Raw genomic sequence first — 27,572 nt, 5'->3', positions numbered from 1 at the left:
TAGGTTTGGGTCTCCGGTCCTACAGGGGGCGATGCTACATTTTGACATGAGATTGCTGGGTACTAAATCTCGTGATATCAAAACAGAAAACATGTGCAGCTTGTGTCGGCAGTTTGTTGTCCGCAATCGTTAGATTGTTTAATTTAGAAAACTGCACACGCTACGTACGTTCTTGGCTCGTTATATTACTTCTATAACATGGTCTCGCGAAAAAATGAGTACACTTGCATCCACAAACCAGATCTAGCGCCGTATTCTGCACGAATCGTTTCAATATCATGGGTTATAAACGGTTATAAACGCAATGTCTATGATTTTTAAATCTCCTTTGGTGTTGTCAGGCTGCCCAACAGTATGTGCGCAACACTACACGACTACTTCCTGAATCGAGCTGACTGTATCAGTTCGTCCGCGTGATTTTAAGATCAGCATATGTATGCACTGCACGGCACGAAACTTGATACAAAGCAGCTCTGTTGTTGACCTAAAACTCGAAGACTGAATGGCAGAGGAGGCACTTGCGAATACTGTTAACAGGTATATTAGTGTAATGTACACGATGTATAATAGTACTTCAGCTATCTAGCTAACCGAAGTGAAGCGGTCTGCAAAGTTCTTGTCAGTGCTATGACCACTAATTCTTATCTGATTCGCTGAAGAGTGCTGGTAAGCTATTTAGCTGGTTAATGGAGATGACGCTGTCAAAAGTTAATGGTCGCAAATGGTCACGTTGCTAACCTAAAGAAAATTAATGGTAGAGTGGTACATGCTGTGTATTTCTGAAATACAGCCTGTACACACGCATGTATTAGTCTTTTTGACTTGCTAGATCCAAATACGGAAAAAAGCCCCGAAATATTGCTTACAAGCTAGCTAACCAGTAATAGCTACATTAGCCAATGGCCGGAATCACAAATTTAAAATTTATGTTTAACAGTGGCTAGTTTGCATGTGAGCACAGTACAGCAAGTGCGCAGATTTATATGAAAAATACTAAATAAATGTACCTTTTATCTTCAGCGTGGTCCCAGGTGATGAAGGGAAAGCGAAGTTTAAGAAATGTGACCAGATTGCGTTTTACAGGTAGGGAATGTATCTTTATCAAATTCATTCACCCAGAAAACGTCTCGTGCAAGCAAATATTATTAAAACCATCAACCATCATGCACTGAAAAACTATAAATACTAAATTTGTAGATTCGTGCTTCGTTACAGAAGGTTTTCCATGTCATAGAAAAGCAAAAGAAGGTTCCATTTATAAAAAAAATAAAATAAAATAAAAAAACCTTTTATCATATATTTGGTTAGACAAAAAATATGTATGGATCGTTCCTGACAGTCTTCATGCTATGTGCCCTAATCAAGGGAACAACAGCACTGCCCAACCTGGAAATTGAACATTTGAACAACCTCTGGATTTCACTTCTCTAATGCTCACTTGGAGGGGACATCAAAGAGGTTTGCCCACTGGTGAAATGGGTGGGCACTTGTAGGGAGGCTGGGTGACTGCACTAAATTATGCTTTAAAGGAGTCACCTCATTTCGGTCACCTTCATCAAAGCAGGATCTAAAGTCATCTGCAGTGAAAATAGAACAGGTGGGAGGAGCAGTTGGTCGAGTGAGCAAATAGAGAGATTAACTATTTACAAGATCTAATATATAATAATATATAATATAACTATGTACAAGAATATTACTGAGTGGGGCTGCCATTTTGATTTTACGGGGTTACGCTAGCCTTTTCTGTTGAGCTGATGTTGATCTGGGTCTGTCAGCAGTCAGCACGCAGTACAGGTGACAGGTGTGGCCTTGTATGAGGACGGTCACTTTGTGGGTCTGGAGGATGGAGGGAAGATCCTACCAAGGGAGTGGAAGAGGAAACAGAAGACGAGTGCAGTCAGATGATGGCTGTTTGAAAAGACTCCACAGCGAGGCAGCACCATGGATCAGATGGTGGAGAGAGAGAGAGAGAGAGAGGTTGCAGATGTTGTGGTGGGAGTTGAGTAAGGGCGTGGGCACCAATGGGAGGAGGTCCAGAGGAGAGAGGAAGTGTGAATTAAACAAAGTAAGCTGCCAGTACCTCACTGGTATTTGTGCAACACAAAGGCCCGCATTGACCAATGAGATGATTGCTTTTTGTTGAGGCCAAATGGGCGGAGTAAAAGTTTACATCTGTATTCGATTTTTTCCCATTTTAAACAGCTGCCCAGCATTACAGTGGGATGCATCTGCTGCCACAGTCTCGTTGCCAAAGTCTGGAAGATTTTTAATCTCGCACAGGCCCATGGTACTGAGCCTTGAAGAAGGAAGTGCACCCAGCTTGCTGTTACGTTTAACATTTAATAGGTTACATTGGGAGCAACATTAACAGAATTGGAGGCCACAGAGCCTCAATTAAATTAAATTGGAGTTTGTGTGTTAAATATAAAAGTCCAAGCCTTTAAAAAAATATGATCACAGTTATAAAGGTTTGTGTGAGTTGAGGGTGAGTTTGATCTTTGTGTCAGGTTCAGCCTAGACAAATACTGATTTTGAATCATACTACAGTATCCTTTATGCCCACTATGCTCGTTTCCTGATCCATGTTCAGGCGGCAGAAGCAGGGAAATGTGACACAGTATCTTCCCCTGCTGGACACTTTGGTGATAACAGAGAAAGGGGCGCAGCTCGAGCTTCAAGACCCAGACGCCCAGGTAGTCTTTTTTCCACCTCTGCTCAGACAGGGTAATGAGATTTCAGCGCAAACCACAAAGTCTGACGACTGGGATTTGATCCCTTCAGAAGTGCTCTCTGTCACAACACAGCACAACACACCAGATTGACCTTGGCATTGAAATAGTTAAATCTGTGATTGTCATTCGAATGTTAAACAAGTAGTCAGTGCGGTTGCAGTACACAAATTGAAAGGCTGAGTCATTTCAGATACACAGAGAAACCAGTTACAATTCTATGATAGTAAAGTAGCAGATGTTTTTGGAACAATGATGGAGAAATAGAATAATATTGAAAGGATAGGGTGACATTCAGTTTATTTGTGATAAATGTGCAAGATTCCGATGAGCAGTGCTACATCAATGGGAGGTGCTCTTCCTACAGGTGAAACTGCTTCTCCAGGTGTGTGCCATCAATGATGGAACAGTTAGGGTTACTATTGATGAACTCAACCCAATTAGAGAACGCTACAAGGTTCCAGATGTTCTGAGTGGACAGCCTGTCTGTGAGCGGTAAGACTTGTATACAGTTCTTTGCCAGTGGGATGGATGACAAGCAGTGGACAGAGATGACTGTGTATAACTAGTACCATTGTGTTTATAATGTCAAAAGACATCTTTCTCCCTAATGGCACGAATGCTGATCATTTGTATTTGTACCAAAGAAAAAGAATGACAGTTTCATAGAAACATTGCAGTTTTCTTCTTTTAGTGCACAGACTTTATTCCTTGTGTTTTTCTTTGAACTTTTTATTTTATTTACTTTTGCTCCTGGTAGGTTAAAAGTGGTCGGGAGGGAAAAGGGCTCCCTGACTCTGGGCTGGGGTTCGGGTCAGTACCAGTTCCGGGTCAGCGACAGTCCCTTTCTGCTGGAGGTGTTGTGTGAGGATGAGGTGACCGTCACACTCAACCCAAATGGTCGGCTGTACTTTGAGACACTCCAGAATCCACCCAAGCCAGGGTGAGAGAGGGGCGTTGGCCAGGGTGTGTGTGGGAGTGGGGGGGTTGTTGTGATGGGGGGGAGGGGGTAACACAAGGTAAAGGTGAGGGCTTGAGACCGTGATAAGATAACAGTGGTTCCTGTACTAAGCCAGTATGTGGAACTGGGGGTTGTTGGGGGGTGGGGGTAACACAAGGTAAAGCTGAGGGCTTAAGACCATGATAAGATAACAGTGGTTCCTGTACTAAGCCTGGGAAATAAATTAAGTGTTTATTCATAGTTGGACTACAGCTTTGAACCATTTTACTGCGTGAAGAAAAGAACCTCCTGTCATTGTGTCAGCCTGGAAGGACATATTTTCTCGTCACATCAGCCAGCAGTATCTTTCTCTGCGGGAGGCCTTTTCATTTTTAAATCTTTTAATAGCATAGCATCAATGACAGTTTCTTGCTGAAATGTATTTTTGGAGTTATTCAGACGGGGTGTGCTTCAGTTCATTTTGACATGCCTGTCAGTTAAGAAGACATAACTGTAAAACTGAAAGGTGATTAAACTGAAAACTGACTTGACGTGAATCTATGCTGTTATACTTGTGTGATTATTTTTAACCTAAATCTATTTTTCTCTATTGCTTTCTGACTCCCAGCCTGTCCACAGAGCCAAATGAGGTAAATGAATCAGTTTACCAGAAGACATGCATGGCTGGTTATACTCCTGCTATTGACCTTGACCAAGGCACTGGCCTGAGAACTGGAGTTGTGCTGCCCACTGATCCTATGTGGCTAGGATGGGTCACTACATTACAGATATTTAGCCGATGCTCGTATCCAGAGTGACTTACACAACTTTTTTTACGTAGCATTTACTACGTTGCATCCATTTATACAGCTGGATGTATACTGAAGCAATGCGGGTTCAGTATCTTGCTCAAGGGTACAATGGCAGTGTCCTACCTGGATACTACCTACCTATTGACCTTTGGGTTACAAGACCAACTCCTTACCCGGTGTGCTACACTGCCGGGACAAATGCAGAGGAGAAATGACCCCATGGGGTCAATAAAGTATAACTTATCCTTAATACTTGCTGTTGATCAGGCATTTATGTTTATGTGCTTTGACGCCAAAGTGATGTTCATGTCATGTCATGCCAAACAACAGGAAGTTCAAGGTTGTGGGTCCTGCTCATTTGATTGTTCACGCTCTGAAAACTGAATGCCTCAATCGCTAATCGCTTCCTTTACGATGCTTGTTTTTAATTTGATCCTGGTTTGCTGCCAAGCCCTCTTGTTTGAGCTTTGCTGTCTCTTTTGCCTGTCACTTCACCAGCAGGACGGGGACCACATGGGATTGTGGAAGGAGACCTTTAAACAGTTTGTGGACATCAAGGCAAATGGTAGGTGGTTTTAGAGGTTGTCCGGCAAATCAAAAAAGCTCAACCTGTATTTGAGAGTTAGATGCTTGGTATTCTGTGCTGAACGAAAGGTTTCATGTGAATTCAGTTTTGTGTTAAAATTAAGCTATGTGGCCAGAGAGGCTATATGAGAGTTGTACTGATACAGTATTGGCCTTGAGTGTCGTGTATTGCTTCTATAAGACAGATAACATGTAGAAAAAATTAATTGCTGGTGCAATATTATTTATTTAGTGATATTATAATGGTTTGTGCGTGGAGTGATACTGTTTACAAGCAGGCTGTGTCAGATTTCCAGTCACCGTAGAGCGCGGTCTTAGCCAATCAGCATCCAGGATGGAAACAACCCGTGTTAAGAATGTGGAACCGTTTGTCCTGCAGGTCCGAGCTCGGTTGGCCTGGACTTCACCCTCCACGGCTTCTCCCATGTGTACGGTCTCCCGGAGCACGCAGACACCTTCCAGCTGAAGGACACCAGGTCAGGCTGACCGCAGGATGTATCTGGGGAGAATAGCCACGCATTTAAGCGTGCCAAGCTTATGCTTATTGATAAAAATTATTCTTTTTTTTTTTGCTAATGTGAAATGGGTGAATGTACGAGCAACAGTTGCGCAGTAATGAGAATTGTAACTGTAAGGATGCAGGTTCAAATCCCTGGTGTTGCTCCACCATTGTGCCCCACCTGGGATCTATAGTATATTATTTATGTCACTGGGTGAGCAGTTACTTACCCCCCCCCCCCCCCCCCAAAAAAAACCTCATGAACGTTCTCCTTTCATTGCAGAGATGGCGAAGCCTACCGCCTGTACAACCTGGACGTGTTTGGCTATGACATCCACAGCCGGTTGGGTCTGTACGGTTCGGTTCCGCTCCTTCTGGCCCACAAGCCCAAAAGAAGCATCGGGGTTTTCTGGCTCAACGCGTCCGAGACGCTGCTGGACATCCGGACCTCTGGGGACGGTCCCCCGGCCACAGGGGAGGTAAGATGGAGGGAAACATCGCCCACTTCCTGCTTTTGTCTCTGCGGTTCCTTTCTCCTTCTTTCTCCCTGTGTTGTGTTGTAGACACAGGGGAGCCAATTGCAGGATGCTTTGTTGGAGTTAAAACCTCCGGTTTAAACCCCTGGACAACAGAACCTCGTAACAACTGGAACGGCTATCTGAACAAGTGAAATAAGGATTTGCTGTTCCGGTTGTAGTGCAGTTTTGTGGTGTAGTCTAGGGGTTTTATACCTGAGGTGTTCCAGTTGTAGTGCAGTTTTGTGGTGCAGTGGTTTAAACCTGAGGCGTAAATACCTGCTAAGCACGCTGCAATTGACCTATTTGCAGCTTCCTTATTTTGTTGCTCCACTGATGCAAAATGTCTGAAATAAAAGAGTTCTTCGGTACAACTAGGGCCGGCATTTCGGCCACGAGGGGCTCTGTAATAGAACCCAGACATATGGCCCGGAATGGTGACATCAGAAATGGTTCTGGGTTCTCATACTGTAAACTGTTTACGAAGCTAATTTGACCTGTGCTAACGAGCAGCTCACAAGCACAAGGTTCAGTGGTCATGTGATTTTCTCAAAATCAGTTGAGGCTACAAGCGGGCTTGGCTCCAGTCCTTTTTCAGAATGCTATATTACATGGTAATAATAAATGTAATGTGTTTTCTTTTCTTTTTGTGTTTTCCCCCCTATTTCTCTGGTGCAGTCCAGATTCGAAAGTCCAGACCGTGGGGCCCGTCCATGCAACAGTGCTTTAACAGGATGAGCCACCCGGCAGTCCCTGGCTTGGCCTTTCTAATATCCAAGAGCACTTAACATCAGTCAAACACTGTGATGCTCTGTTAGAGCTTATCAAAACCTGTTGCTAATCTTGACTGCCCAAAATGTACTTACTGCCCACCCTCCTTTCAGGGGGCCAGCCCACCTCCAGTGAAGAAGAGGAGGGTGTCTGCCCACACTGACCTGCACTGGATGTCAGAGAGTGGTGTGATTGACACCTTCATCTTGCTAGGCCCCTCCCCATCCCAGGCCTTCTGTCAGTATGCAGAACTAACAGGTTATCAGACCACCCCTCTGCATCACCAACTGTCTCTTAACTTAAAACTTTCGGCTGAACACAACACAGAAACACAAGAATTGTCGGTATGCTAGCACTCTACTGTAATGCTCAGACATGTATTATTTCATGTAATAAAATAATCTCAGAAATTGAAGCCATTTACAGGAATAACCCTTTTAAATCCATTAGCCTAGTAAGTGCTTTCGCAGATCTGCTGGAGGTGTTTAACACACTGCTCTGTTGTTGCTAGGATACCAGGCCATGCCCCCCTTGTTCTCCCTGGGTTACCACCAGTGCCGCTGGAACTACGTGGACGAAGCCGACGTGGAGGAAGTGGACGCTGGGTTTGACCTCCACTCCATCCCTTATGATGTCATCTGGCTGGACATCGAGCACACGGACGGGAAGCGCTACTTCACCTGGGACCCAAAGCGCTTCCCCGACCCCGTGAGCCTACAGCACCACCTAGAGGAGAGAAACAGAAAAGTGCGTGAATAAATATCTGAGAATAAACAGCTGGGATTTTTCCCTGTCTTCCCCCCCAGGCCACTCCAAAAGAAAACCCTTCTCAAACCTGTGAATGGAACTGTCCAGTGTTATATCAACACTGATAAAGTACATCTTACTCTGTACATGTGATTTATCCAGAAGTGAACTGTATGAACAGACAAGGCAGGAGATTTTCCGCCCCGTGGTCTCTTGACCAGCATTTGCCAACCTTTTTCATTCCACGGCACACTTTCCAAATTTATAGCATCTGATGGCACCCCACTCTCAAAAGCACTCAATGTACTGATGTTGATGCAACGCATCAAAAGTAGGTATAAATGTTCAGTTTGGGGTTTTAATTAAGCAATATGCTTTTTATTGACATTATTATTTTGGCTCTTGTGCATTGGATTTGTTTCACGGCACACCTGACAGCACATCGGTTGGGAAGCGCTGCTCTAGAATCACCTCTGTATATATCTATGGCTCATTTGAACCGTTGGAGTTAAATTAACACTCAGCGTTTTGCCGTGCGGATATTCCCTGAGCATCTAAGCAGGCATCTGCTCCCCCCCACACAGCTGGTGGTCATCAGCGACCCTCACTTCAAGATGGACGCCCTCTGGCCCCTGTACTGCGAGGCCAGGCAGGGCGGCCATTTTGTGAAGGACAGAACGGGAGAGCTGTACCAGGGGTCCTGCTGGCCAGGTGAGGGGAGGAGCGTGAAGGACAAGTGCGCAGGCTCTCCTGAGGAGCCCTTTCAGTTGTGCTCCTCTCTCTCTCTCTCTCTTCCTCTCTTTCTCTTTCATTGACGTCTCTTTCATAAAACTCCCCAAAAACTAATCTAATGTCTCTCTGTACAGACTTGTCACTGCAGTCAACCAGCTGTGATTTAGCTGCTGTTTTGTGTGAGTGGATCTCAGCGTTCCTCTGGGTTTATTCTCTCTCTCTCTCTCTCTCTCTCTCTCTCTCTTTCTCTCTCTAGGTGATTCCTGTTATGTGGACTTTAGCAATCCTAAGACCCGGGCATGGTATTCCAGCCTGTTTGCTCTGGATAAGTACAAGGTGGGTTCAGAGAATGAATTATTTCTTTTTATTTATTTACCCTTTGTTTTTCCATCTCTTTTCTTATTCAGGAATACAAAAGCTAGCATTAAAAATCACAATACAAAGTATATTACGAACACAATACAAAATGATAGTATGAGGTCCCTGTACAGTGTAAAGATTTTTCCTAATGTGCCACACTACTACAATTTCTGAATTAGAGCTGAATGCGTATGTGTCTGGCGACATAGCTCAGGAGGTAAGACCGATTGTCTGGCAGTCGGAGGGTTGCCGGTTCAAACCCCGCCCTGGGCATGTCGAAGTGTCCTTGAGCAAGACACCTAACCCCTAACCCCTAACTGCTCTGGCGAATGAGAGGCATCAATTGTAAAGCGCTTTGGATAAAAGCGCTATATAAATGCAGTCCATTTACCATTACCATTTACCGTGTCTGATCCTGCATCAGGGCTCCACGCAATTTCTGTTTGTGTGGAACGACATGAACGAGCCGTCCGTGTTCAACGGGCCCGAGCAGACCATGCCCAAAGACGCAGTGCATGCTGGGGGCTGGGAGCACCGGGAGTTGCACAACCTGTACGGATTCTATCAGGTCAGTCATTCCTGAATAAACACATACGCACTGTGCTCACGCTAACTGAGGCTTTTTCATTTCTCTCTTAATTTTGACTGATTTTCCTTCGTTTCTGGTCTCGATGCTCCAGCACTTGGCCACAGTGGAGGGTCTGCTGGCTCGGTCTGGGGGCACGGAGAGGCCCTTTGTCCTGTCACGCTCCTTCTTCGCCGGGTCCCAGAGGCTGGGTGAGTTGCGCCAGGGGTAATAACACGCAGAACATTATCTCCGTTCTCCTGAGAGGAGTTCTCCACCAATCATAGAGCATGTTGCTAACAGTAAGTGGAATAAAGGCAACAGTAATTGGTGGATAGTGCCTTCTGGCTACTGTCCCTTCATGGAAAAAAGGGCTGCAGGATGTATAGCCAGAGAGTTTATTATCTTATTATTTATTGTATATATATATATATATATATATATATATATATATATATATATAGTAGCAGCCGAGTGCTACCGCTCGTTCGAGAGATGAGAGAGACAAGTTCTTTTTCAGGACGCGACTGCGTCTTTTTTTATTTTTCGGCCGCCACGCGGCTTTCTGTTCGCAATACACAATACAAGATGTATAATTTACAATTCACGGCTGACTTGCCCGTGCAGCTCTTCTTCCTCCTCCAGTTTCCCTTCTCTCTCTGTCGAGCAGCTTTTAACGTCCAGGCTCACTGTCGAGGTAATCAGCACATTGTCAATCAATCCAACAATTAACTATCCGTGCTGATTAATAAACCCCAACAGCCGTGGCGCAGAGTTCCGAGAGCCGCCCCGCCCACTCTCTCTCTGCAGCCAACGCAAAACCACGCCACCCTACCACATATATATATATATTTATTATTTATTATCTCTGAGCCACATGAGGAAACCACAACACTGTCCTCACTGAAAAGCACTACAGCAAAGCGTCCTTTTAGCAGATGTGTTTGGGTCCACACGTGTTTGTGTGTGACAGGTGCGGTGTGGACGGGCGACAATCTGGCAACCTGGGAGTACCTGAAGATTTCCATCCCCATGCTCCTGTCCCTGAGCATCACGGGCGTGGCCTTCTGTGGAGGTGAGTGCCTGACACCGCCAGGAGTGGGCGACCCTGAGTCAGATCCTCACTCTCAGATTTGAGTTTGAATGTTGTAGGCTGCATTTCAGGCAGCTCAGCTCAGTAATGGCTTTAAACACAGGGGCTTTCTGCCTTTCCTGATCCAGGGACCCCCACCCAGGCTTACCGGATTCCAGGGGATTCGTAGGCTAAAATCTGTTATATTTAAAAAAATGTTTTGAATATTTTTGAAAGTCTGTGTGTAGTCATTACATATCAAGTCTGGCCAGGGACTCCCTGCAGTACCGTCAACGTCCCCCAGGGGTCTGTAGATCCCCTGTTGAAAACCCAGGTTTTACAGGACAAGAATGAGCAGAGAAGCAGACGCTGTTATTCCTCTGCCGACCTTCCTCCCTCCCTCTCTCCCCCTCTCCCTCCCCCGCCCCCGTCCCCGTCCCCGCCCCCGTCCCCCCCGTCCCAGCGGACGTGGGCGGGTTCTTCCAGGACCCGGAGCCGGAGCTGCTGGTGCGCTGGTACCAGGCGGGGGCGCTGCAGCCCTTCTTCCGCGGCCACTCCGCCATACAGACCAAGCGGCGGGAGCCCTGGCTGTTCGGGGACGCCGTCACCGCGGCGATACGCTCTGCCGTCCAGCAGCGGTACCGCCTGCTGCCCTACTGGTACACGCTGTTCTACCACGCCCACACCACGGCTCGGCCCCCGCTCAGGTAAGCCCCGCCTCCTCTCCCTCTGTCTCCTTAAGCCCCGCCTCCTCTCCCTCTGTCTTCTCCCCCGCCTGGTTCAGAGCCGGTGCTAACGCTGATCCCCGTCCCCGTCAGGCCGCTGTGGGTGGAGTTCCCCAGGGAGCAGTGCACCTTTGCCGTGGAGCACCAGTACATGATAGGTAACAATGAGTGTGGCGCGGCGATCTTCATTCCTGGTCCCGGAGAGCCGCCGGGTCTGCTGGTTCTTGTTGCTACTCGGCACTTAATTGATCAGTTAAAGCAGTCGTTTGCACAGTTATCTCTCCTCACCTGGTTTTTTGGTTCAGTATAGGTCGCTCGTGTTAAGGAAAAAAGGCAAAAACCAGCAGACCCTGTGGCCTGCCAGAAGCAGTAATGAAGATTACTGGACTAGTGCTTTCATGTTAAAAATGGCGACGGTGTACACTGGACAGTAGCAGTAGAACCGTGTTACTCAAACCACAGTCCTCAAGGGCTTAGATCTGCTCGTTTTCCAGCCTTCCTTGGAGTCAGGCGTGAAGACAGTTTGGCTAATCGGTAGCACTAATTGTTCAGTTAATTACCCGAGAGAAGAAAACCAGAGCCAGATTTGGATTTGAGGACCAGATTTGAGTATCCCTGCCATAGAACATTAGTATTAAACACATAAGTAATATGTTATGATAAAGATACTATATTGTTTGTTGTCAAGATGGCTGGCCTTTCCCTGTAGTCTATTAAATATAAAACAGTGCCCATACATTACAAGACGAAGTCATTAGATTCTTCTTTAAAATAGGGACTGGAGCTCCTGAGCTGGAACAGGAAGGGAATAATAATGATTAAGGCAATAATGACACCAGTGCATGATGGGTAATGATAATATGGATTTCAATTATAATACTCTGAGTAATGCCATCTCTACATACAGGAAGTGCTTTGCTGGCATGTCCAGTGACTGACCCTGGAGCCACAGAGGTCAAGGTTTTACTTCCGGGAACTGGTGAGGTATGATTTGTGAGTAATGTTTGGTCTGTGATCGGCTCAGGAATTGTGTAACAGGGCAGAGTGTGTGTGTGTGTGTGTATGCATGGGTGTGTGTGTGTGTGTGTGTGTGTGTGGGTGTGTGTATGTGTGTCATGCACTGTATCAGATATCCTGTGTGTGTTGCAGAGCTGGTATGATGTGAGCACTGCTCAGGTCTTCAGAGGTGGCAGGACTGTGAGCTTCCCTGTGACTCTGGACACTGTGAGTCTTCATCGCCACTGCTTCTGCTCTTCATGTCTCCACAAGTACTGCATTATCAGAAACATATTTCACCCTGCATTTCTGCTGTATCTCTCTCTCTCTCTCTCTCTCTCTCTCTCTCTCGCGCTCTCCTCTCTTCTCTCTCTCTCTCCTCTCTCTTCTCTCTCTCTCTCCTCTCTCTCTCTTCTCTCTCTCTCTCTTCTCTCCTCTCTCTCCTCCCTCCCTCCCTCCTACCCCCCTCTCAGGTCCCCCTGTTTCAGCATGGGGGCGCGGTGGTCAGCCGGAGGACGGAGTCTGGATCCTGCACAGCCGACCTGCAGAAGCTCCCCTTCACTCTCACTGTCGCCCTGGACTCCAAGGCAAGGAAGAGCGGTCTCCCGGGCCCACTATTCACACGGCATCTCTGAGTAGTACTGCTGGTCAATAATCAGTCCTACCTTTAAGCTCATGGTGGATATAGTTAGGATATGGACAGTGGAAGGCTGACTGTAGGTCAACAGCCCTGCTCTGTGATACTTTATGGAAATGGACCCAGATCAGTATGATGAATAGCTTTGATGGCTTGCATATTCACACGCTATGCAAATGGTTGCTCTGCCTTATCATTCAGTGTAAATGCTATTTAAAAACTATGTAAACTCAGTGTGAATGTTGTGTGAGTGATGTGTAAGTGCTGTGTAAATGCTATGTAAATCCTGTGTAAAAGTTGTGTGAGTGATGTGTAAGTGCTGTGTAAATTCTGTGTAAGTGCTGTGTAAATGTTTTGCAAACGCTGTGTAAATTCTGTGCTAATGCTGTGTTAAGTTCTGTATAAGTGGTGCGTAAACGCCGTGTAAATGCTGTGTAAATGTTGTGTAAACACTGCTGTAAAGGCTGTCACCTTGCAGGGCTGCGCAGAGGGGGACCTGTACCTGGATGACGGATACTCCTTCAACTTCCGGGACAGGAAGCAGTTTGCTCTGCGCCGTTTTTCCCTGGAGCGGGGTCGTCTGCTGAATCGGTGAGATGAAGGTTTTCCCAGAAGGCTGGGTTTTGTGCTGTTCCAGTTCCTTCATACAAATGATTTACTTGAACTTGAACCAAATGTTATTTTCCCTACAGGCTGGGCTCTTAATTTGGTACATGAGATTCCAGCCTTAGGAACTTGCTATAGTGCTCACGAATATTCTCCCAACATACCCACACGCACACATATACACTGACACACACACACGCACATGCACACACGCACACATACACACTCACACACACACACACATACTCATACGTACACACACACACACACACTCATACGTACACACGTTCGCACACACACAACGCACGCACGCACACACACACACACACACACGCACACATACACACTCATACACACACATACGCACGCACACACGCACACATACACACACACACACATACGCTCGCACACACAAACACACACGCACACACACACACTCACCTAAGCTCTGCTTGTTGCGTTTTTAGCTGCGCAGACGACAGGGGGAAGTATGATGCAGAGTGCTCTGTGCAGTCCGTCCGCTTCCTGGGGGTGAAGAAGAAGCCGTCTGCAGTGACTGCGCAGATCTCAGGTGAGAAACCTGCCTGCCAAAGCCAATCTTTTCATAAACAGAACAAAACATAACATAATGACGAGAGCAGGCCATTCTGCCGAACATTGCTCGCCATTTTTTAGCCATTTAAATTAGTTCTCTGATTGCCTTTCAGACTAGATTGTATCTAGTCTGCTATAATTTGTTATAATTATAACAGATTAACAGTTATAATCCGTTTGAAATGCCAACAACATTCAAATATTTACCTTTGCTGAGTTATGTTTGGCTCAGCTGGATCAAAATGGATCAGTTGCTTTTGGCTGTTGAATGAAAAACGGTGTGTTAAGCTAATAAATCACGTTTTACTGGTTTCTCCTCCATATGTTCTTGTGGTGTGGGGATGGCTGGTTTAAACAGCCACACCTGCCCTGGGTCAAGCTAATTAGACCTGGCCAATTGGGTAAGAATGAGATAATTGGCCAGGCTAATTGGACCCGGGAACAGGAGTGGCTGCACCTGTGCGTAGTGAGGTAATCAGTGCGCACAGTTTAAATCTGCCATCCCCACTCACACAAGGGGAGCCTCTTTCATGACTGTGTTAACATCTGCTCTTTGGCTGTAACATCTTGCCACCCTCGTAAATAAACGTGGACTGTTTGAACATCATCTCCCTGTGTCTCTGTGCTGGAGGGCCCCTTGGAAAGCCACTTCGGTGGCCTGTGGCAGGCTTGTTTGCCACAGTTCTCACTTAGGATCAGGTCCTGGGTAGGCTATATTTGACACATCACCACAATTCTTTCAAGATGAGAGTTTAATTGGGGCGACATAGCTCAGGAGTTAAGACCGATTGTCTGGCAGTCGGAGGGTTGCCGGTTTAAACCTCGCCCTGGGCATGTCGAAGTGTCCTTGAGCAAGACACCTAACCCCTAACTGCTCTGGCGAATGAGAGGCATCAATTGTAAAGCGCTTTGGATAAAAGCGCTATATAAATGCAGTCCATTTACCATTTAAGAATGATACCGCGATTATTTACATCTGTTTTAAAGCCCTTCTTCTTGCTGTTGCTACACGTCGCTGTTTTGCTGTTTATCTATGATCAGTAGTTCTGGAATGCTACTGCTGTTAGCTAAGCTGTGACCTGTGTAAGAACACTCAAAAGACCCTTCTGTTGTGTTGGCAATGTAGTGTAGTGGTTAGGGAACTGGGTTTGAAACTCCCAAGGTTGCAGGGTTGATTCCCAGGAGGGGCATTGCTGCTGTATCATTGAGCAAGGTACATAAGCTGGATTTCTTCAGTAAATATCCAGCTGTAAAAAAGTGACTCTGGAGACATTATAGTATCTGCTAAACAGCTAATGATGTGAAATGTAAAATGTTAAAATGTGGAAGCATCCATGAGGTCTCTGTTTCTGTCCCCCTCAGGTCTCCTGAAGGATTGCACTGAGGTCCAGTACCAAGCAGCGAGCAACATGCTGACAGTGGGGGGCCTGGATCTGGATGTAGAAAAGGACTGGGAAATTAGGATCCTCTAGAAACTCATTTTCCCAGCATGCACTGCACACAATGCAACATGCACTGTGTATTGTTCTGGAATCCAGCCGACACAAAACCTTCTCACAATGTTGCTGCAATGTAGTGGCAATGTGATAACATTGACAAAACAATCCAGTAAAAAAAGGTTTCGATGTAAAATATTCACCCAAGAGTGTACGTGGATTGGCTGCAGTTTAAGCTAAAACGTTCTTAACTCATTTAATGGTGGCTGTTACCAGTCCAACGCACTGGCGGTCACAAGAAAGAGAATGTCCTGCAGGCTACAGTCACGGAAGACACTCTCGTCTTTCTAGAGGAGGATGATGATAATGATGATGATGATGGTGTTACAGTCTTATTTCAGATAGTTTGCCTTCTATTTTGAGTGCAGATTTGCACATGATGTCTATTTCCGGAAAATGTAAAAATTATCTAAAACTCCAAATGCCCACCAGTACTGCCAGAACAGGTATGGCAGAGAATAAATTATGTACGTCTCTGTTCACCTCTATTCCTTATTGTTTTAAAAACTTCTCAGCAGAGAGAGAGAGAGAAACTTGGAAAGAACTTAGAAAATTGTCAAATCAAAAACACACAGACCCAAATAACTCAAATATACGCCTTCTTTACTGTGAAGTACTAAAGCAATATAAACGTACACTCAGAAACAAAAAGGCACAATACACTCATACGCAACTGACAGAAATTGAGGAGTTAATAAATACAGATCAATTTTGGGACCATTGGAACTTGAATTGGCTATTAAAGATAATCAAATCCGGTGGACTTCTCGATTACTGAACTTAGAGCTTAAAGATAAAATAAAAAAATTGAAACCTAAAAAATCATCTGGACCTGCCAGTATATTAAATGAGATGTTAAAATGCGCAAGCACAAAATGTCAACCGGCCATCCTAAAATTTTTCAATTTGGTTCTGAGTGTAGGTTACTTCCCTGACATTTGGAACCATGGGCTTATAACACCAATACCCAGAAATGGAGATAAATTTGACCCAAACAATTACCAAGGTATCTGTGCAAACAGTAATCTGGGGAAGGTTCTTTGTAGTATCATAAATTCTAGACTTTTAACCTTCCTTATTAAGCAGAATGTCCTGAGAAGTCAGATTGTATTTTTACCAAATCACCGCACAGCTGATCACATTTACACCCTACACACCCTAATTGAGAAATACGTAACCCAAAACAAAAAACAAATATTTGCTTGCTTTATTGATTTTAGAAAAGCATTTGATTCTATTTGGCATCAAGTGTTATTCTACAAAATTATTGAAAGTGGTGTAGGGGGTGAAACCTATGTATACAGGGAACAAATGCGGCATAAAATTGGCAACAAAAGAACACACTTCTGGAGTGAGACAGGACTGCAGCCTTAGCCCAACTCTTTTCAATATTTATGTTAATGAATTGGCAAACATACTAGAAAAAGCTGCAGTGCCTGGTCTCACTCTACACAACTCAGAGATCAAGTGCCTGTTCTATGCAGATTACCTGGTTCTCCTTTCCCCCAGTGAACAGGGGTTACAGAAAAGCCTAGATCTGCTAGAACAGTACTGCCAGACCTGGGCCCTGGCAGTAAACCTTAACAAAACTAAAATTATGACATTCCAAAAAAGATCCAGATCTCAGGGAACAAAACACAAAATTCATGTTAGGAACACCTTACACTGAACTTTCCTCAAATTGCAATTATTTAGGGCTAAAAATCAGTTCCACAGGAAACTTCAACATTGCAGTGAATGAACTAAGGGAGCACACAGGGTCTTCTACGCCATAAAATGACAAATTGCTGTAGAGATTCCAATTAGGATTTGGCTTAAAATCTTTGGAGCTGTTATCGAACCAATTGCTCTTTATGGCAGTGAAGTCATAGAATCAGTCAAGAATTTGGCAAATGGGACAAACATCCAATTGAAACCCTGCATGTAGAATTCTGTAAACATATCCTGAAATTTCATAGAAACACAACTGACAATACATGCAGGGCAGAATTTGGCCAATGCCCATTACTTATCAAAATATAAAAAAGGTCAATCAAGTTTTGGAAGCACCTAAAACAAAGTGACCCCCACTTACATCAATACAAAGCCCTGCAATACCAAGAGTTGAGAAAAGCAGACAGTCCCCTCACTCATCTGGTCCTGAGCCTTAGTTCTCCACATAGACCAACACACACTAACACCTCACCTGCTCAGGATCAGAACAAATCTACAAACATAATTAGAATAAACCAAATTGCAACACAGCTGAAACAGAATTATATAACCTACTGGGAAACTGAAACAAAACAAAAGTAAAATGAATGATATTTGGCCCTGAAAAGAGAGCATGCTGTAGCGAACTACCTGACCATAGTTACTGACAAAAAATTGAGAACCACCTTGACGAGGTACAGACTCAGCGAGCACCACTTAGCCATAGAAACTGGCAGGCACAGAAAATCATGTTTGCCAGAAGAAAAAAGATTGTTCCAACAATGCTAAGGCAAACAAATTGAAACAGAAGAACACTTCCTGATGGAATGCACCAAATTTGATCAAATTCGCCAAAAATGATCCAGAAATGTCCCCAATTCAGTATTCAATGATACACCTGATGAAGATAGATTACCTTTCCTATTAGGAGAAAAAAAAGGTATCTGCATACTAGCAGCACAATTTGTGTTCTCTTGCCATAATCTGAGGGACAATGTGTGACCATGTCATGCACACATTCGCACACAGCATACACATGTACAAGCAGACACATATTCACTCGTGCACACAACACACAGATAGTCAGACAGACACACACACCTAACATCACTTACTGCTGATGTTTTTGTCATAGGCTTGGCCCTTTTTTTTTAAATAACAAGTTCATAATCCAGCATTTATTGTATATACTAGTTGTATCTTGTAACCACTGCTTTGGCAACATGTCAATAAAGCGCTTTGAAATTGAATTGAGAGAGAGAGAGAGAGAGAGGGAGGGAGGGAGGGAGGGAGGGAGGGAGGGAGAGAGAGAAGTAACCAAGAGTTAGACAAAACTTAAGGGGAAGTGCCTTGGCTTATTTTTTTTTTTTCTTTATCTCTGCAGTTAAGATGAAGGGAATAGTGACGTTGGGGAGCACGTGCTGCTCTGCAGTCCCGTGGAAAGGAGAGCATAGGTTTAGGGAAGCCGTGAGGAGAGGACAGAGAGCGACAGCACAGCGCCACACCTACAGCAGCGGGCTGCGCGTAAACTCCCCGAGGAGCTTCTGACCGCCGTTTCTTTAAGCGTCGTGCGCGCGTGTGTGTGTTGACATTTCATCGGCTCCTTTCGTGACTTCTATTTTACAAAAAAAAAAAAAAACACTTCCTCAATGGCACCGGTGGAGCAGGGGGCGAGCGCGCGGAATGAGCAAGGGAAGCGAGAAGAGAGAGAGAAAGCGAGTGAGAGCGAGCAGGAAGAGGAGGAGGAGGCGGTCGTCGCGGTGAATGCCCGTCACACAAGGCCAGGGCTGGCGCCGCGGAACAACGTGGAATACACCGGTCCGCTCCCCGCGGACCCCATCCTAATACGGCACCGCCACGTGGTCGCCTTGCCGCCGCAGGACTTCCAGGAGCTGCGGGACGGGCACGCCAAGAACCATTTGCTGTTCGAGGACCCGCGGTTCCCCGCCAACGATTCCTCCCTGTACCCCTCTGGCGAGTGTCCCCTCGCCTGCGAGTGGAAGCGGCCGTCTGTGAGTATGGCCGTCGCCAACGGCGATATGAATATTCATGGTGTTAATGAAGCCGTAGGAGGTGAAACTGCATGCGGGTGGTAATGATTTTTTGGGAAATCTTTTTAAATCGGCCGAAGGCCACGGTCGAGATGGGGCACGGGGGCAAGTGCGCCACCCCATCACATTTGAAATGAACAGCGCTTATGTCTCCCACAGAAACTGAAAAGTGAAATTTTTAAAAAATTATTTTAAAAGAAAAAACTAATGTAAATGTTATGTAAAAATTGTACAAGAGTGTCTGCTAAATGCTTGTAATGTAACTGAAGCACTTAATGGAGCACAATGGTGACAATATAATAATAATAATAATGCCATATACAGTGCAGTATGCCAGAACAAAAATAAAATGCATTTTATACAATTTATGTAATAAGTAGTAATTGAGAGGTTGGCCTGCCATACAGCAATCATGATATAACGATGACAGCCGCAGAAATAATCTGAAAGTAAAAACGTGTGTGTGGAAGTGGATAAATGAAGTGTCAGGTTCAGATAGTGGCAGATTCAGTTCCACCACACGGTCAGCGAAAGATGGGGCAGCATTTGTTTGTCTCCACGTGTGTTGGACTGTTGAGTGGGGACCAGTGGTGTTGCCTTAAAGCTGTGCTGACCCAGCGAAAAGAATTTCCACAGAAATGGACAATAAAGGTGTCACATAGTGTTGTAATATGCCCCGTTTGACCTTTGAAAAAAGCCATCAAAACCTGCATGTAATTTAAAAAATACATAGAAAAGCAGAAAGTTGTCCAGACTTGCTAAAATAAAGGTATATTAAAGTGGTGTAATGTAATAACTTGAATGCTTGTATGTGGAAGGATTTCAAAGGGATGTTGTTTTTTTAAATGAAATTTAATTTTATAATACTGGTGCTAAGTAAAAAGAAGAAAAATAAATATCCCTAGCCTTTGTAAATACCTGTCATTCAATGGGCAAAAAAAAACAAAATAACATACTCAATGACGTATAGCATGTGGTTAAATGTCACTTATACGTTCTTCCTTTGGATATGGATCGAGATCCACAGAGGTGTTCATGAGATGTGGACGAAGTCAAGTCAAGTGAGACTCCATTTCCTCTACAGCAATTACAGCAGAAGTACCATTATATAGATCTGTCGCGCACACAGCTAGTCGCCCTTGTGAGATTACATTACATTACATTTATTTAGCAGACGCTTTTATCCAAAGCGACGTACAAAGGTAAGGTACAGTACTAATTTGGTACAGTTGTTCATAGCCGAGAGCACAAGAGATTTGTGATGTACAGCGCGTGATGTAAACAGGTGAATTTTGGCAGCCATTTCATGTTTGATACCCAGAGTTTAGCAGCATTTAGCAGCTGAAACAAAGGGTGGAGTGAACTCACGGGGTACGGTAACAACAGAAAAAAAAAGGGGGGGTGGGGGAAGGGGGGGCAGTGGGGGGGGCGTGGTTTGCCTCCACGGGATTAAAGCTCCTGTGGTTATGCTGAGAGTGCTCGATGTTGAACTCCCATTGAGGATAGGTTTAAAGGCCCTGAATACCTTCTGCTGAGGCAGGTCGACCCCTCCCACGGCTCTTTAGACCGAGCCCCCCGTGCCGCACGCTCGTCATTGTGCGCCCCAACAATGACGAGCGTGTGAGGGCCGCTTCGCCGGCCCTGCTGACTGGGGTGGGGGGTCCTGGCTGTTTTTGTTCAGGAGCCAATGAGAATCCAGTGCTGGGAACTGTTTTGTGTATATGTGTGTGTGTGTGTGTGTGTGTGTGGGGGGGGGTCCTGGCTGTTATTGTTCAGGAGCCAATGAGAATCCAGTGCTGGGAACTGTTTTGTGTATGTGTGTGTTTTTGTTTGTGTGGGTGTGTGTGTGTATGTGTGTGTGTGTGTGTGTGTTTTTGTTTGTGTGTGTGTGTGTGTGTATGTGTGTGTGTGTTTTTTTGTTTGTGTGTGTGTGTGTGTGTGTGTGTGAGAGTGAATGCCTGTGTTTTCACCCATTCCCGTGTGACATTAAAGCCCAGGGAAGAGTGACATCACTAGGGGAGGTGACCAATGAGGGGTCAGCTGTTTGGATTTATGCCAGGTTTTTTAGGTTTTTTAGCATATACTAGAGGTGGCAATAGCCAGTTAAAAAAAAAAAGGTGAGCAAAAATGCCCTACACTCCGGCTGGCTTTTTCTGCGACCGACTGATTCGGGAAAGGGAACGCAGGGACGGGGAGGGATCCCTCAGCCAGCCCCTGCGTTTCAACGGCCAGGACTTCAGCGTCCTGAAGCAGGAGTGCGTCCAGAAGAAGAGCCTGTTTGAGGATGACATGTTTCAGGCCACCGTGGAGTCGCTGGGTTACAAAGAACTGGGCCACAAGTCCAACAAGGTCAAGAACATCGTGTGGAAGAGACCCAAGGTAGGGGGAGCAGGAGCCAGTCGAGGTGGGGGGGGGGACGTGTGGAGGCCCTCGGTCTTGGGATGGCACCAGGAGGGGACGATGAGTTGGGAGATGAGTTTCGCAGACGGACGGGGGGTAGAGGAGAGAGGTGGGAAGGGATACTCGAGTTTGCAACATGGCGGCAGCAACGGTACACTGGCCACAGGCACGCTGACCGGATGAAAAGACGATAATTTGAGGAGACCTTAGATTTGAGTGTCAAACGCTACAGTACTGAATGGATTTGGTGTATTTAAGATGAAGAGAGAGCAAAGCCTTTTTTTGTGTTGGGCCGTTTTGTTTGTAGAACCTTCAGCTGTTTGATGGAATGTTGGCTATCTGTGTTCCGTGGGAGTGATCTGATTTCCTGTGGACGTTGTCTGAACATGTTGAGTGAATGCCGATCATGTTTGTAGGGAATGATACACACACACAATGGTTTTTTACGTAAGTGACGGTGCATGACATCTCAATTACTGTACATAGTCTACTATCAGAAAGATTGTCTTCATACAGGAATTGAGATAATGTTTATTGAGAGAAAGATTAGTGTGTACTGGGCATGAATAAAAATGCAATCAGGATTTCATTCACAATCAGATAACGTAACTTCGGGAATTTTGAAGATACATTGCAATACTATTTCGCCGACTCATCTTGAGGACATGTTCAAACGAGACACAGATGACACAAAAACACAGGCACTGTCATGTAAACCTGGAACTCCCCACTGGCCATCCTACTGAGAATGAGGGGAACAGTGTGCAGGGCAAGTGAGAGCCCACCAACCCACAATTCCATGGGGCAACAACTATGAGGATGTGTGGAACTGTTAGAATCACAGTTAAGGTGTGCCCTGTCTTATCATGCGAGCAACATGCTGAAAAATAACTCACTGAGTTAATGATGATGTTTTATTCACAGAAATTAAACTGGGTGTGTGTGTGTGTTTGTGAGAGAGAGAGTGTGTGTGTGTCAGTGTGACTTCCTGTTTTTTTACATGGAGGAGAGTCAGACCAAAATTGATTCCTTTGTTTGGTTTATATGAAGTGGTAGATTTCCATCTCTGCTGATGGAGACCATAAATGTGCGTTAGGTCAATCAAAGAACAAAAGCCTGCCGTTCTCTAACACTGTTCTGGTGTCTGTGCTTCAGTTCTGAATCACGCAAAAGTATTATCTCACAGTTTGCAAGATCTCCCTACCTGCGCTGATCACTTGCAAGTGGATGTGAACTGTTGGTAATTTATGATGCAAATCAGTGTTCTGACTGAGCTTTGAGTTCTCTGAGTTCAAAGCAGTCATAAAGTTTGAAGAGCTCCGCTGCTGTAGCCTGGGGTCTCATACCCATATCGATATTAGCTTCTTATGAAAATAGAATTTTCCTAAACAAGGGCGTTCGGCTGAGTTGCGGAAGGCTGAAAATATTCAAGACCATTCCGTTTGCCCTGGATACCATGAAGTATATTCCATTAAAATGTTTAATCTCTGTATTGCTTATGACAAATTAAGAAGCTTTTTATCCAGGTACACTTTACACACATAGGTATTCTCCCAGTTGGGTTATTTCTTAAAGGAAGGAAACACCACCACATTGACATGTATCAGGTGAATAGTTCTTCAACAAAATACAAAAATTCACAAATAATAAAAAAATAATAGTTACTCACTACAGTAATATTTAGTGATTTTGTTAGGCTGACTAACTCATGAACTCATGAATATGATTTGGCCATGATCAGCAAGGATGCCTCAAGTCGCTGTTGAAAGATTGTGATAAGATTCACAATGTTATTTTAAATATTGAGGTGCTGCCGAGGAAGAGCGCTATATAGAAATGGACTGAGAAGCTGGAAGAAGCATTCCCAGCAAATCGCCACAAATAATCACCTGTGCGTCACTTCAGAAACACCACACTGATATGGGGAAACGCCATTCTATCGGAGGACAACGGAGTCGGGAGTCACAGCTATCTAGGGTAGTCACGTGACCCATTCTCTCCCAGGAGGGGGCACTGCAGTCTTTGGGTTGCCAGGCCTGCAAGGGTACCTCACCACTGATTCTCATTCACAAAGCAGGTGCCTAATACCTCTGTGACTGCTCTGGCACCTGGCAACCACAGGGCAAGCTGGACCGACATCGTCGTTGAATTTAATTGAAGTTCTGCTCCGATTAGGAAGGTGACCCCTGCAACAGTTAATCTCTCCGCAGTGTGCACAGCATCAAGACTTGCATTGAGTTCTACGTGCTTTTAATGTTCTTTGCAGGACAAATACTTTGCAGACACTCGTGTAGGCATGTTAAATACGGTTGAAATCATCCAGAGGAATAGGAGAGGTTCCAAAATTTGAGATCCTTAAAATTTTCAAAGAGGAAAAACGTTTCATTGGACCTTGCTTCTAAATTCTGAGGACTGTATTTGAATGAAATAGGCCCGCTCCTTCAGGCCCAAACTAGAAGCCAGCTTGGGCTTCTGGGCCAGTTAAAGAGACACAGACGTGTTGCTTCACCAAAGTCAACCAATTATGCCAACGTATTGTGTGAAATATTCCTAAGAGGAATTATAAATTCCTTCCTAAAGATAAATTTAAAACAAATCCTTAGCCCAACTGGAAACCATGAGTGAACATTCTAAATGCATGAATGGATCAACGGTCAACTTATAACTGGGGTGTCAAAAAAGCAAATAAAAATTTTATGAAAATAAGTGATACTATCCAAGTTCCTGAAATAAACTGAGAATATTTTTGATACTGCAATGGCAAAAGGGTTAAGGTTTGCTTAAATAAAGTGTCATGTTGCACAGTAAAACATGACTTTTGGGACACTTCACTTTTCTGTAAATTAGTGTTTATGAAGTTCAAATTATGATTGGCTGAAGATAAGCAAGGGGGTTTGCCTTCAAATGAGTGGTTCTTTAGGTTCTTTAGCCCTATTGGAGCCTAGCCAGGCCTGCCTCCGAAGGCTTGCTTAGTTTTGCATTATTTGGTTTGTAACACTGTACACCCCACAACTTTGAATAGAAGCTTACAGTAAATACACAGTGTAAAGTCGGAGAAGTTGGAGAAATCATTCTGTTCTATTCGCCAGCAATAGGTCAGTGAGGTGGTGCTACCAAGATGGCTGACTATGTTTGAGACAGAGATTTCGGTCCCTGCTGGACTCAGAGTTGGGCTGACACATATAGTTCTGATCCCATCACAGTGTGAGTGAGGTTCGCTTCAGGCTCCTTAAAATCTGATAAATTGCAGTGGCCTAACCGGAATGGTTCCCTTGGAAACAGGAGAACTCAGGTTAACAACCTAGAACTCAGGTTAGGATATTACATGTCCTACAAAATCTATCTAGCATATACACGACATCTCAAATGTATTTCAGCTTCAAAGTTAGTCCTCCTACATCAAAATCAAAGACAAAGGCTCCTGCTCATCTTTTCGCTGAGAGTAAGTGTGACCTTTACCTTTGTCTGTCTACCTGTCTGCTCTTCGGCAGGACATCTGCGAGAACCCCCAGTTCATCGTGGGAGGGGCCAGCAGGACGGACATCTGTCAGGGGGACCTGGGTAAGCCACACCTGCTCCGAGCACAGGTTACATGTAGCCACGGCAACAAGAACACCTCAGTGCAGCGGACTCAGTTCACCGTGTCTATGCGCGGCTTCCCAGGAAATGGAGGGTGTTGCCGTACAATTTTGCTCGCCATTATAGAAACGCAGAGAATCACTGGAAGAGAATTACACTAGTGCTAGTTGCTTCAGAATGTTTTAGAGCATCATATTGTGTTTCTGACATGAGGGATTTTCAGAGCACTCTGAGCATATTTTAGCTTAGGTGAGACAGTACATATATAATCTGCAGGCTGAACAGGCGGCTAGCCAGGCACATTTCGTGACACAGCCAAACGTCTGACACAGCAACATTTGGAGAAAGAATGTCTCTTCTTTCTCAGTAGGCACCGAATGCAGTCAAAGCAGTAAAGATAGAGGACTGAGCCTTTTGGAAAGTGTTATGCAATAGACTGAAAATAGAACATTACGAAATTTCCAATGCATACTTCGGGTGTCAGAGTAAGGTACATGTGCTGGGGGCACTGGGACAGTGTATTTATCAAGAATAAGGTACACGTACAGGGGGCACTGGGGTAGTATATTTATCCAGAATAAGGTGCATGCACAAGGGACAGTTAGGTAGTATATTTATCCAGAATAAGGTACATGTACAGGGGGCACTGGGGTAGTATATTTATCCAGAATAAGGTGCATGCACAGGGGGCACTGGGGTAGGATATTTATCCAGAATAAGGTGCATGCACAAGGGACAGTTAGGTAGTATATTTATCCAGAATAAGGTGCATGCACAGGGGGCACTGGGATAGTATATTCATCCAGAGTAATTACATGTGCCAGGGGCAGTAGGTGTATATTTACCAAATAAGGTCATGCACAGATGGGACACTGGTATAGTATATTTATCAGAATAAGGGGCAGCACAAGTGGGACATGGCTTGTAATTTATCGAATAGGTGAATGAACAAGGACAGTTCATGATACTTCTTCAGATAAGGTATGCAGGGGCACTGGGACAGTTATTTATCAAGAATAAGGTACATGTACAGGGGGCACTGGGGTAGTATATTTATCCAGAATAAGGTGCATGCACAAGGGGGCACTGGGATAGTATATTTATCCAGAATAAGGTGCATGTATAGGGGACACTGGTATAGTATATTTATCCAGAATAAGGTGCATGTACAGGGGACAGTTGGGTAGTATATTTATCCAGAATAAGGTACATGTGCAGGGGGCACTGGGGTAGTATATTTATCCAGAGTAAGGTGCATGCACAGGGGGCAGTTGGATAGTATATTTATCCAGAATAAGGTACATGTGCTGGGGGCAGTTGGGTAGTATATTTATCCAGAATAAGGTACATATATAATGGGTAAGGACACATAAAAGGGGGTAGTGGGGTAAATTTGAAGCTCTCTCCTCCTATGGCCCCTGTATGGGGCTTACTCCACCGGAAGGGAATCTCACTGGCTGCACTTCTCATTGTCCCGGTGCTGGGACAGAACAAAAGGGGGTGGGGGGGGGGGGCGGGCATGTGCAGGCTGTCACCCCCCCTGCCCCCTGGCAAACATTGTTTCAGGACAGGACACAAAAACGCCTCTGGCACCTTCCCCAAAAACAATTAAAAAGACCCGTGTCAGCAGGACGGTGCGTGACAATCTGCGCTCAAATGAGGGAGGAGCAAATTAGTATTCCTGTCTGGTTACCTGTATTTTTTTTTCCTAAAAGAAATGAAGAAAGAAAAAAGAGTTGTAAATGTGGGCCATATGCAGACAACCTGGCCTGGCAGCCGGTTAAACAAACAGTTGGGGCATTGTCAGGAGACATGATGTGGCATTCAAAGCAAAGCTGAATTTAAAATTCAAATTTAAGTTAGTGTTCTAGAACTCCATTGCTTTCAGTTACCAGTAGTGATTGTTACATCAGCCATAGAATGTTCAGTGAAGAATGTTTTGTGATCTTACATCTTAAAGGGTTAAAGGTTTAGATGCAGGTAAACTACTGCTAACCCCACCTGTGTCCAGCTTCACTCCGCTTGCCTCCACCATACAATACCCCACCTGTGGACCAAACCGTTTCATCTGTACATGTCCCGTGTGATTACCCAAAACACAAACTGGGTGCCACTTGTCATCCCTCACGGTGTAAAAAATGGCTGGTTGTTATCGCGGTTCCCGCAGGTGACTGCTGGCTCCTGGCGGCCATCGCCTGCTTGACTCTGAATGAAAAGCTGCTGTACAGAGTGGTGCCTCTGGAGCAGAGCTTCACAGAGAACTACGCTGGCATCTTTCACTTCCAGGTGAGGCCGTCAAGCTCCGTGCAAGTGTTTGACCCCCGAGGTTCACTGCATAATTTACCTCCATACAATCTTAAGGCCGAATCTTCATTAAAACCTCTTAATCTCTCTCTCTCTCTCTCTATCTCTTTTTCTCAATTTCATTTTCTCTCTCTTTCTCTCTCTGTCCACTCTCGAAACCTCTCT

The 27,572-nt window shown here is 45.0% G+C and overlaps 2 protein-coding genes and 1 long non-coding RNA gene across 10 annotated transcripts in view; 2 read left to right on the top strand and 1 right to left on the bottom strand.

Moving 5' to 3' along the window:
• The first annotated feature begins 65 nt into the window (after nt 1-65).
• Nucleotides 66-15,493, top strand: ganc (glucosidase, alpha; neutral C). 7 transcript variants are annotated; one of them, XM_064312457.1, is made up of 25 exons: nt 69-537; nt 1,021-1,083; nt 2,203-2,325; nt 2,591-2,693; nt 3,097-3,224; nt 3,490-3,672; nt 4,298-4,319; nt 4,980-5,046; nt 5,446-5,542; nt 5,849-6,044; nt 6,965-7,109; nt 7,363-7,598; nt 8,183-8,309; nt 8,587-8,666; nt 9,115-9,258; nt 9,371-9,467; nt 10,229-10,330; nt 10,791-11,034; nt 11,146-11,210; nt 11,960-12,036; nt 12,202-12,276; nt 12,522-12,628; nt 13,157-13,276; nt 13,759-13,862; nt 15,248-15,493. In XM_064312457.1, the coding sequence occupies exons 1-25, from the start codon at nt 503-505 to the stop codon at nt 15,355-15,357; spliced, it is 2,850 nt and encodes a 949-aa protein (XP_064168527.1). In that variant the 5' UTR covers nt 69-502; the 3' UTR covers nt 15,358-15,493. The 7 variants fall into 7 exon arrangements, 6 of the variants coding, with proteins under 6 accessions (XP_064168527.1, XP_064168607.1, XP_064168689.1 ...); XM_064312537.1 differs by having other exon boundaries at nt 70-537; nt 4,983-5,046; XM_064312619.1 differs by lacking the exon at nt 2,203-2,325 and having other exon boundaries at nt 71-537.
• On the bottom strand, nt 12,515-14,173 carry LOC135242073 (uncharacterized). Its single transcript, XR_010326218.1, has 4 exons — nt 14,093-14,173; nt 13,733-13,889; nt 13,157-13,325; nt 12,515-12,628 (listed from the first exon to the last, which is right to left on the bottom strand). It is a non-coding gene; the product is annotated as an uncharacterized LOC135242073 (long non-coding RNA).
• Nucleotides 15,494-18,447: 2,954 nt separating the features above from the next.
• capn3a (calpain 3a, (p94)) overlaps nt 18,448-27,572 on the top strand; it is a 23,993-nt gene continuing 14,868 nt past the window's right edge. The window contains exons 1-3 of one of the 2 annotated variants that reach the window (XM_064312256.1): nt 18,448-19,085; nt 25,016-25,085; nt 27,271-27,389. In XM_064312256.1, the coding sequence (XP_064168326.1) occupies nt 18,723-19,085; nt 25,016-25,085; nt 27,271-27,389 (552 nt within the window). In that variant the 5' untranslated portion in view covers nt 18,448-18,722. Of the gene's footprint in view, nt 19,086-21,049; nt 21,504-25,015; nt 25,086-27,270; nt 27,390-27,572 lie in introns of those variants that run through there. The other variant, XM_064312334.1, reaches the window with a different exon arrangement.

Source organism: Anguilla rostrata, chromosome 1 (assembly GCF_018555375.3).
Source record: "Anguilla rostrata isolate EN2019 chromosome 1, ASM1855537v3, whole genome shotgun sequence".
Classification (NCBI taxonomy): Eukaryota; Metazoa; Chordata; class Actinopteri; order Anguilliformes; family Anguillidae; genus Anguilla; species Anguilla rostrata.
This window is presented reverse-complemented; position numbering and strand designations above follow the sequence as displayed.